The 11893-nt window shown below is 41.5% G+C and overlaps 1 protein-coding gene across 1 annotated transcript; it reads right to left on the bottom strand.

Moving 5' to 3' along the window:
* Positions 1–9375: 9375 nt before the first annotated feature.
* Positions 9376–11517, bottom strand: LOC123135948 (putative F-box/LRR-repeat protein At3g28410). The gene is made up of 3 exons (XM_044555220.1): positions 10403–11517; positions 10182–10316; positions 9376–10076 (listed from the first exon to the last, which is right to left on the bottom strand). Exons 1-3 carry the CDS (start codon positions 11300–11302, stop codon positions 9780–9782), a joined length of 1332 nt encoding a protein of 443 aa, XP_044411155.1. The 5' UTR covers positions 11303–11517; the 3' UTR covers positions 9376–9779.
* Positions 11518–11893: the final 376 nt, after the last annotated feature.

The following is an 11893-nucleotide window of genomic DNA, read 5'->3' on the forward strand; positions in this document are numbered from 1 at the left end:
ACGACCTAGTCAAGTAGAGGCATACTAGGGACACTATGTTTTGTCTATGTGTTCACACATGTACTAAGTTTCCGGTTAATACAATTCTAGCATGAATAATAAACATATTGCCTCTAGGGCATATTTCCTTCAGAGATCCAATCTAACACCATCACGGAGGGGTTCATCATCCTCATTGGTGCCTCTCCGATGATGCGTGAGTAATCCACCATAGACCTAAGGGTTCGTAGGTAGTAGCTAGATGGCTTCCTCTCTCTCTCTCTCTCTCTCTCTCTCTCTCTCTCTTGATTCTCAATACAATGGTCTCTTAGAGATCTATTTGATGTAACTCTTTTTGTGGTGTGTTTGTTGGGATCCGATGAACTTTAAGTTTGTGATCAGATCTATATCCATGCATATTATTTGAGTCTTCTTTGATCTCTTATATGCATGATTATTTATAGGCATGTATTTCTTCATTGAATCTTTGGTTTAGTTAGGCCAACAAGATCAATTTTTCTTGCCATGGGAAGAGGTGCTATGTGATGGGTTCGATCTTGTGGTGTTCTTTCCTAGTGACAGAAGGGGCAGCAAGACACGCATGCATCATTGCTATTAAGGATAAGAATATGGGGGCTATTCCTACATGAATAGATCTCGCCTTCATCATGTCATCGTTCTTATTGCATTACTACGTTTCTCCATGAACTTAATACACTAGATGCATGATGGATAGCGGTTGATGTGTGGAGTAATAGTAGTAGATGCAGGTAGGAGTCGGTCTACTAATCTTCGACATGATGCCTATATATTGATCATTTCCTTGGATATCGTCATAATTATTTGATCTTCTATCAATTTCCCAACAGTATTTTGTTTACCCATTGTGTGCTATTTCTTGAGAGAAGCCACTAGTGAAATTTATAGCCCCCGGGTCTATTCTTTATCATATTTGCCTTGAGATCTATTTATTCGCTTTTATTTTCAGATCTATTATTTCAAAACCCCAAAATTACCTTGATGCACCCTTTTTATTACTTATTTTATTTTGCGTTCTATCGAGAGTTATTTATCCAATCTATCACAAATTTATCTCTCTTTTTACCGTGGAGGGATTGACAACCCCTCTTACCCATCGGGTTGCCAGTATTTGTTCTTTGTGTGCAGGTACCGTTTACATAGTGTTGGTTGGTTCTGCTACTAGATTGATACCTTGGTTTCACAACTGAGGGAAATACCTACCATAGTTGTACTTCATCATCCCTTCCTCTTTGGGGAAATACCAATGCAGTTTCAAGCGACATCAAAAGGAATTTCTAGCGCCGTTGCCAGGCAGACATCATCAACATCTATCATGTTCCCAATCACAAATATTATCTCCTTACAATTTAAATTATTTTCCATTTTCCTCTCATTTTCATCTCCCCCACTTCACAAAAAATTGTCGTTTTATTCACTCTCTTTTTTGTTTGCCTTTTTCTCATCAGATCTGTTTTTTGTTTGCAATCTTGTTTGCGTAGTCACGATGTCTCAAGAAAATACCAAGTGGTGTGATTTTTCCAATACCAATAATAATTATTTTATCATCACTCTGATTTCTCCTACCGCCACTAGCGCGGAATATTGTGACACTAATGTCGCTTTGTTGAATCTTGGTATGAAAGATCAATTTTCCGGTACTCCTAATGAGGATGTCGCGTCCCATCTAAACACATTCGTAGAATTGTGTGATATGCAAAAGAAAAAAGATGTGTACAATGACATTGTGAAGTTGAAATTATTTCCTTTCTCCTTGTGGGATCGTGCAAAAAAATGGTTTTCTTCTTTGCCTCGCAATAGTATCGATTCTTGGCATAAGTGCAAAGATGCGTTTATTACTAAGTATTTTCCGCCCATGAAAATTATTTCTCTTAGGACTCAAATCATGAATTTTAAGCAACTTGAGCATGAACATGTTGCACAATCTTGGGAAAGAATAAAATTGATGCTAAGAAATTGTCCTACTCATGGTTTAAATGTTTGGATGATTATACAAAAAACTTACGCGGGGTTGAATTTTGTTTCTAGAAATCTTTTAGATTCCGCTGTGGGTTGTACTTTTATGGAGATTACTTTGGGTGAAGCTACTAAATTACTAGATAATATCATGGCAAATTATTCACAATGGCATACTGAATGAGCACCTACTAGTAGAAAGGTTAATTCGGTTGAAGAAATTAGTATGTTGAGTGAAAAAATTGATGCTCTTATGAAATTGGTTGCTAATAAAAGATCTCCTATTGATCTTAATGATGTGCATTTGTCTACTTTTATTGAGCAAAATAGTGATCCCGTAGATGTGAATTTTGTCTCGCGAAACAATTTTAATAACAATGCTTAGAGAGGTAATTTTAATCCAATGCCTTTACCTGGAAATTCCTCTAATAATTATGGTAATTCCTATGGTAAATCTTCTTACAATAATAATAGGAACCCCTCTGTTCTTGAGAATAATGTTAAATAATTTATCAATGCTCAAAAAGCTTTCAATACTACGATAGAAGAAAAGTTGAATAAGATTGATGATATGTCTAGGAGTATTGATAGAATTTCTCATGATGTAGAAAAACTCAAGATTAAAATTTTTCCACCCAAGGTTGATATTAATGATTCAATTAAAGCTTTATATGTTTCTATGGATGAAAGTAATAAAACAACCGCTATGCTTAGAGCTAAAAGAGAATTTTTAGAAAGAGCATTTTCTAGTGATTGTTTTCATAAAAATGATGAAGATCTTAAAATGATTGGTGTTTCATATATTGATTCCTTGTTTAGTAAAATTAAACTTTATGATAAAGGGATTGAATAACAGTCAACTTTAGCTAGAGGGCATCCTGACAATTCGGAGGGTGAAAATCTTGATGAGAAAATTGATAAAAGTGGGTTTGGAGAGGTCAAAACTTTAACTAGTGATGTGCCCACTCTTTTGGTACAAAGACTTTAATTATGATAATTTCTCCTTGATTGAATATATCTCCTTATTGCAAATCATGATAAATTCACCCCATGCTTATGAACAAAATAAAGCTTTTACTAAACATATCATTGATGCTATGATGAAAGCTTTAGAAGAAAAGTTGGAATTAGAGATTTCAGTTCCTAGGAAATTACATGATGAATGGGAACCTACCATCAAAGTCAGGATTAAAAATTATGAGTGCTTTGCTTTATGTGATTTGGGTGCTAGTGTTTCCACAATTCTGAAATCTTTATGTGATGTGCTTGGTCCTACCAATATTGAAGAATGTTCTCTTAATTTGCACTTGGTGGATTCTACTATCAAAAAGGCTCTGGGAAGAATTAATGATGTTCTTATTCTTGCAGATAGGAATTATGTGCCCATAGATTTTATTGTTCTTGATATTGATTGCAATCCATCTTGTCCTGTGATACTTGGTAGACCGTTTTACCCACTATAGGTGTCGTGATTGATATGAAAGAAGGGAATATTAAATTTCAATTTCCACTAAGAAAGGATATGTAATGCTTCCCTAGAACAAGAATTAAGCCACCATATGAATCAATCATGAGGGCATCCTAAAGATCAAAAACTAAAGATGACAATACTTGAATCTATGCATTATGCCTAGCTAGGGGCATAAAATGATAGCACTTGTTGGGAGGCAACCCAATGAATAAAATTTATTTTTGACTTTTTCTTTCTGTTCTTGAGTGTCCGCACAATTATGCTACTATTCTGATTGTGTTTTTATGTTTGGTTAAGTTTTGTGCCAAGTAAAGCCTCTGGGATTATGTTAGGTGATTATTGGTTTGATCCTGTTGGAAAATAGAAACTTTTGCATCCAGTAAAATAATACATAAGTGACAAGCGTTTCTGAATTTTTTACACAAGATTGATATACAAATTGCCCACGTTGTCAGAATTTTTCAGAATTTTTGGAGTTACAGAAGTATGGTTAGAGTCCAGATTACTACGGACTATTCTGTTTTTGACAGATTCTATTTCGTTGCATTGTGTGCTTATTTTGATGGATCTATGGATTGTATCGGGGGTATAAGCCATGGTAAAGTTGGAATACAGTATATATAATGCAATAATAAAATATGAATGGGTTTGCAACAGTACTTATAGTAGTGACTTGCTTTATTATACTAACGGATCTCACGAAGGTTTTGTTAAGTTTTGTGTGATTGAAGTTTTCAAGTTTTGAGTGAGATCACGATGGATGAAGGAATAAGGAGTGTAAAGAGCCTAATCTTGGGGATGCGCATGACACCCCAAGTTATTATTCAAGGAGAACCAAGCAACTAGGCTTGGGTATGCCCAAGAAGGCATCCCCTCTTTCTTCTAACGACCATCGGTATTTTACTTGGAGCTATATTTTATTCATCACATATCATGAGTTTTGCTTGGAGTGTCTTGTATTATATGAGTCTTTGCTTGTTTTGATTTTTAGTTTGTCACAAGTATCCTTGCTGGACACACCTATTTGAGACAGCCAAAATTTTGCTATGATTTCTTAGAATTGCTCTTTATGCTTCACTTAAATTTTTTGAGCTATCGAATTGCTCTAGTGCTTCACTTATATCTTTTTGAGCATGGTGTGATTTAATATTTTTGAAGAAATGCTCTCATGCTTCACTTAGATTTATTTGAGAGTTAGTAAATTTTTGAAGAAATTCTCTCATGCTTCACTTATACTATTTTGAGAGAAGAAAAATTTTATGCTCACGATCTTCACTTAAATTTGTTTGAACTTATGAAAAGCAACATTTGAAACTAGTGCCGAAGTGATAGATATTCAAGAGGGATATAATAAAAACTTCCATGAAGATCATTGGACAAAATAAACTTGATTATTTGTAATAGTTTTGAGATATGATGATAGTGATATGTGAGTCATGTTGTTGAGTAATTATGCTTTAGTAAGAATACCGGTGTTAAAGTTTGTGATTCCCTATGCAAGAACGAAAGTCAATAGTTATGCAATGAAATTACATCCTACTTATGGTGCATCATTCGATGTTAGTTATGCTTAATGCTAGCTTCTATGATTTTTCGTTTCTTGGTTGGTTGCTTTCAATCTATTTACTAGCCTCCACTTGTACTAAGTAGAAATACTACTTGTGCAACCCAAAATCTTTAAACCCAGTTTCACCATATGAGTCCACCATACCTACCTATATGCGGTATTTCTATGTCGCTGTAAGAAAATTTGTATGTGCCATCTCTAATTTTCAAAATGAATTCCCTTTTTGTGTGCTCATAATGCTCATGAAGCGGCAGGGGGTGACCAATATTTTCCATGCTAGATGTGTTATTCTCAAGATGAGTGTTTATTCACTTTTCATTGTACGAGAGTACAACGGTAATAGGGATGCCCGGTCCCGAAATGAACAAGAAATTTACTTTTATGTTGTCAAATAATAAATTCATTGGAAAGTGTTGGTATGGACGGTGCTCGTGGATACGGCTAGCCGTGGAATGTGAAAGAATGGCGGAAAAGGAATAAACTTTATTTTATGTTTGGGAACCACCTTTGATATATCTAGCATGGAAAGTGTTGAGAATTACTCGGTCGATTTCGTTGACAGGAAAAGTATTCCTCTCAAAAAAAATCTCTCAATTTAAGCTTTGACCTCTGGCACCTCTACAAATCCCTACTTTCCTCTACGAAGGGCCTATCTATGTACTTTATGCAATTTTTATTTTTATTTGAGTCTCCATCTTCTCTTATAAAGCACCAACTAGGGAGCACTATGATCATACTTGAGCATTGGATGTAGCTAATATACGAGTGTGTTTCATGAACGGATCAATGATTGAGCATGATGGGCTAGGGATAACTTCCTTTAGTGTTGATATTTTTAAAGACATGGTTGCTTGTTTATATGCTTGAGTATTGAAATCTTCATGTCAAAACTAGACTATTGCTTTGAACCATATGAAAGTCCAAATGTCCATGCTACAAAAGAAAAAAATATGTGATGAACATGTTAGGCATCATTCCACATCAAAAATTATGTTTTTATCATTTACCTACTCGAGGACAAGCAAGAATTAAGCTTGGGGATGCTCATACGTCTCCAACATATCTATAATTTTTTTATTGTTCCATGCTGTTATATTATCATTCTTGGATATTTCACAATCATTTTATAGCAACTTTATATCATTTTTTGGGAATAACCTATTGACATAGTGTCCAGTGCCAGTTGTTGTTTTTTGCTTGTTTTTTACTTCGCAGAATATCAGTACCAAACGAAGTCCAAACGCAGCGAAACTTTTTGGAGATTTTTCTGGACTAGAAGACACCTTGCGGGCCAAGAAAGTACCAGAGGGGAGGCCCGTGGGGAGCACAATCCACCTGCATGCAGCCAGGGGGGTTGTGCCCCCCATGTAGCCCCCCTGCACCACCTCTTCGCCCTATAAATTCCCAAATATTTCAGAAACCCTAGGGGAGTCGAAGAAAAAGAATTCCAGCCACCGCAAGTTCCAGAACCACGAGATCCAATCTAACACCATCATGGAGGGGTTCATCATCCTCATTGGTGCCCCTCCATTGATGCGTGAGTAGTCCACCATAGACCTAAGGGTCCGTAGGCAGTAGCTAGATGGCTTCCTCTCTCTCTTTTGATTCTTAATACAATGGTTTCTTGAAGATCTATTTGATGTAACTCTTTTTGCGGCGTGTTTGTGGAGATCCGATGAACTTTGAGTTTATGATTAGATCTATATTCATGAATATTATTTGAGTCTTCTTTGATATCTTATATGCATGATTATTTATAGCCTCGTGTTTCTTTTTGGAATCTTTGGTTTAGTTAGGCAATTAGAACGATTTTTCTTGCCATAGAAAGAGGTGCTTTGTGATGGGTTTGATCTTGCGGTGTTCTTTCCTAGTGACAGAAGGGGCAGCATGACACGCATTAAATGCCCACATACACACATATACACTCACTTCTATGAACATATGCACGCAAAGCACATGAAAGTTTGGTCTATGGGTGTATATACACCCTATATGAAGTACAAAAAATAGTAATTGAATTAAAATAGAAAAAAGCAAATATTTTTGTTAGAAATTGAACCTTTCATTGTACTTGTACAAAAAATCCACAAAAAGAAAAATCCCAATTGACTTCTTTAAAGAAACAAAAAAAATTGACCAAAATAATGCGAATAGTGACCTATAATAGCAATAAACGTTATCAATGCGGTTTTTTTATTCCTGAAAAATTATATACTACTGCAACCAAAAGTCAAGTTTGTTTTAAAAAAATTCTAAACTTTTGTGTGTGTGTGTGTGTGTTTTGCATATCAGGTGTATATACACCCAGGAATTGGTTCCTGGGCATGTTCCTGCACGCACACCCTAACAATATAGGGCCATTTGCATTTTTGTCCCTAACTCGAACCACCTACTCAGATATACCCCTAACTTTGAAGCATGCTCAAATTTGCCCCTCTGCCGTTATGTGCCATTACAGAAATGCCCTTCAGTGCCGTTTCCGTCTGGTCAAAGGGCTTTGACCGTTTTCTGGACGTTAGTCAGACAATTTGCCCCTGAATCCATGTGACACTTACATGTGGGACCCGCTCTAAAAAAATAAAAGAAAAACTAGGCCAACTCAGCCCTCCTGTGGGTCAGTCACTTACCGGTGGGACCTACCCAGGAAAAAACAAAAAAAACTCTCTCTCATCCTTATCCTCCCAATGGGACCCAATGTGAGGGTCAACACCCCCGGTCCACTCGTTCCTGGCCGTGAGCTCCTGCGCTCGCCGGCGGCTCGCCGTAGGGGAGGAGGATGGCCGTGGGGGGACGGCGCTTCCTGCACGAGGCATGCAAGTTGCACGAGACGCGCCAAGCTCACTAGGAGCGGCAGGGTGGAGATGGCGCGTGCACGACCGAGCCAACCGAGGTTGGTCATGGCGGCCGGATTCTGTCAGGGGGCTCCGGGCACGGAATCGGGCGGGAGAAGATGGGAGTAAGGGCACCTGCTTTCCTCGACGACAGAACAGGGGTCGGGTAGGTTAAGAACGGCTTAGAGCGGCCGAATTTAGGACGGGAAGAGCGACGGCCATGGCAGAGTTCGACGTCCCGGTCATCGTCTACGGGAAGCCACAGGCTAGATCCACTGTGCAGGGTGAAGGAGAGGCACCTGCCAAAGCTCATGGACATGCTCGTGTTGCTCGATTTGGACTCCGGCCGCGGTGGCTAGCAATGGCGTCGTCGGCAGAAGATCTCACGCGGTCTCAGGATGTAGTTCCGATGATAGCTCCGGCGATAGCTGCGGGCGGCGGCTCCACCCCCTCCCCGGACCACCCCGAGCCTGCCACTGTGGTCCTCACGCGCAGGCACGTTGGTCCTCGCCGGCGAGGGCCACCGGTCGAGCCGCCAAGCCTCGCCATGTCAGGGAGAGAGAGATTCTGAGAGAGGAAGAGAGTTATTTTTATATTGGTGGGGTCCATGTGTAAGTCAGAGAGGGGATGAGAGAAAGAGACTTCTTTTTCGTGGGGTAGGTCCCACTTGTAAGTGGCATGTGCATAGAGGGGCAAAAAAGTCCATTAAACGTCAGGAGAACGGTCAAAGCCCTTTGACCAGACGGAAATGGCACGGAAGGGCATTTCTGTAATGGCACATAACGGCAGAGGGAAAAATTTGAGCATGCTTCGAAATTAGGGGCAAATCTGAGTAGTGGGTTCGAGTTAGGGACACAAATGTAAAAGACCCAACAATATATATGAAGCTTGATCTGAACCATTAATCAAGACGCTCCTCAACTAGTGCGGCCACCTTCCCATAAGACCCTAACATAGGATTAAGCCGTCGACCTTGTCTCGGTGTATGGCTGATATTGGCAACAAGGATATTGGCTCGGAACCACACACAGTTTTATGCAGAAAACAAGTTGACAAGCATTAAGCAGTACACACAAGGATCCCTGCCACTGCCAAAGCCAACATTACTTTCAGGTCCTTAGCCCAATCCAATGCTTTTCTTGCTCCATGAAGTAAAATTACTTGCAAGTTTGTACAAGACAAGATGACAATCGATTTCATTTCAGTAGAAGCTCAAACTTTAGTAACAAGTCAATCGGTATGCAACAGAAGCATGTTACAGATGCAGTCAGAGGGAGACATTGTGGCTGTTGCAGCACTAGCCACAATTACAACCTTGGTAATCAGCAAAACTTCAAGCTGATAGCATACCTTGATAATAACATAAACCTCTCTTTCTTAGTCTACAGGTTGACCTTTTGTAAGTACCAAACAAGTGTTCTGTGTACGCAAAAAAATAAAATCAAGTCAGAAATGAAATATCTCATGCTTTTGTTTATAGCTGAAAGGACAATTAAGTTTCCCACACAGTCACATGTTTCTAGACCAGCTTAGGCAGAACAAAGCCACAATTGCATAGGGCAAGGGTAAGGCGATGTGAGTAGTTTCAGCAGATGGGGTTATCACCTACCAGCTCCCTCCGGTTACAACTTTCGGCAGTAATATTTCTGCATTCCTCCCCATCAGAAATTTCCCAAAGTGCACAATTTTTACATCCAAAACCATCTTTTTCTGTTTTAACAGGGGTAACTTCAGAAGTTACTGGAATTATTATAGAGGAACTTTAGACTAGAAATAGAGCAGACTTATGCAGAAGACAATGCAATCTTCAGGCATCGACGCCATTTACAAAATGAGCACAAGACAGTGCAATCTTCAGGCATCAACGATGTCTACGGCTGTCTGAAGGGGTCGGCCACTGACAAATCATGGATCCGCTTGTTGACATGGTACTCTGTCAGTATTTAGTAGTCCTGAATTCAACCCGAGCCTCCCGGGAAGCTCTGTTTTCCACTTGTAGCAGCCTGTGTTCATAAGCCACTGTCTCACTGCTGTACTGATTTCTTACTTCAAATTCTATTTTGTCTAGCACCTTTGCATTCAATACAAAGAACTTCGCAAAGTCAACCTGTTTGCCATAGCCCTCAAATGACTTAAACACCACTTTTTTTAGACGGGTCTCAAGGCATTCGATTGGATGTAGTGGGTCATACTGGGGCTCATTTTCGTCATTCCTCTCACGGTTTGTATGAAACTGCAAAACAAGGAGGAGAGGCATATGTCAAAGCTGTTGCAAACTAGAATTTTATAGTATGTCAACCCAATTAAACATTTCAAGAAAGTAAAGATGATTACTCACAATAACACAAAGCTTTTCTAAACAGGGGAACCCCCTAAGGATGTTAAGAACTGCATTCAATTTCTGCCCAGAAGACTTGAGAGCCAAAACCTTCAAGGTGTGCATCGAGTTTGTGGAGCTGACTGGGCTTATTCCCTGAAGAAAACAAACAATGAACATCAAAATTATTATCTCCGTGTATGAATGCTGACAGAAAGATTCGAAGATGGCGCTGACCCTACCTGGAAGAGTAGGAGCTTGGAGTCGACGACAAAGAAAGGGCCCAATATCTCCAGATTAGGCGCCCTAGTTACCCTGATAGTCACACTATCATTTCTCTCACAATAAGGTACTAGTAACCTTACAAGGCGAGGAGCATCCTCGATGACCAGTTCCACGGTTTCACCGTAGCTATGACGGAAGATGATGGTCCTAATGGTCGGCGAGCTAAGACAGAGACAACCCACAGCACGAACTTTGGTCATGGATAAGATCTCCAAGGCATGGCAGCCAGATAACAGTCTGGGGAAGAGGTCCGCTGAGATGGTAAGGCGAAACAGGGAGAGCTTCTTGAGGAAGGGGAAATTGATCATGGCCGGCTCGAAATCACAATGGCTGATCTTGGCGACAAGGATGTTGGATGCAGAGCGGAGAACCGGTGTCAGCAGCGGGGGTTCAGCGTAGCAGATATCGAGCTCCTGGAGGTTGGCGAGGGCGCGGGAGCGAAGCCAGCTCTCCGCCTGGGGGCAGTGGTCGTCGTCGCCGCGGCAGTGGAGGGAGAATCGGCGTGCGGGGCCAGGGTGTTTGGAGATTATCTCGGAGACGGCGGAGGGCGGGACGCGTGAGGGGGTGGGGACGGGGCTGTCGGCGGCGGCGGCGGCGTCGGGGGGTCGGGTGCTGACCTCGAGGTTGAGAGGCGCGGAGCGCCAGAGGTGGCGCCATCGGCGGGAGAGGACCCACGTGCGGCCGCCGTCCTTGGTGGGGAGGAGGGAGACGATGGTGCCGAGGACGGCGTCGGGGAGACTGCTGATGAAATCGTCGGCGGTGTCGTCGCAGTCGCCACTCCGTGCCCGCTTCTCTGCGGTTCCATCGGATTCGGCCGCCGCCGCCGCCGCAGCCACAGCTGCGCCCGCAGCCTCCATGGCCGGACGGAAGATTTGGCGTCAACAATTCGCCCGCAGCTCCTCGCCAACAGTCACCCCTCGCGGCCCAACGCGGCTGGGGAACGAACGGGGAGGTCGGAACCGGGATGGAGCGCTAGGTTTTGCCGTCGCCCGCCGCCCGCCAACCGCCGCGACGGAGAGGTTCTGGATCTTGGGGAGTGGTGCCTCCTGTAAACCTTTTTTTTTTCTGTGCGAATGTCCTCTAAACCTATATTTAATAACTAAAAAAAGAAAACACTTACCTTCCGCCGTCTCCGTGTTCGTCAGATTGACTCTTGATCAGACGGTCGAGAACATCCCCTTAATGTTCACGTTTCTGCAACTCATGCTTTGTTTCAGAAAAAAGAGTTTGCAGCTATCTGACTAGATCCCGCGGCAGGTGGAGACTCGTGCGGCTGGGAGGAGTGGTGAGGGAGGATTGAAAAAGTTTTTGCAACACGACCTTTGTTTCAAAATATTCTGCAACATTACCTCTGTTGCAATGTGTAGAACGAAGCTCGGGCGCTTGATAGCGTGGGATCTGACGGCTAGCGACCAGGCTGATCTTTTAAAAAGATCGTTCGGCGGAGG

The sequence above is a fragment of the Triticum aestivum genome, chromosome 6B (genome assembly GCF_018294505.1).
Source record: "Triticum aestivum cultivar Chinese Spring chromosome 6B, IWGSC CS RefSeq v2.1, whole genome shotgun sequence".
Classification (NCBI taxonomy): domain Eukaryota; kingdom Viridiplantae; phylum Streptophyta; class Magnoliopsida; order Poales; family Poaceae; genus Triticum; species Triticum aestivum.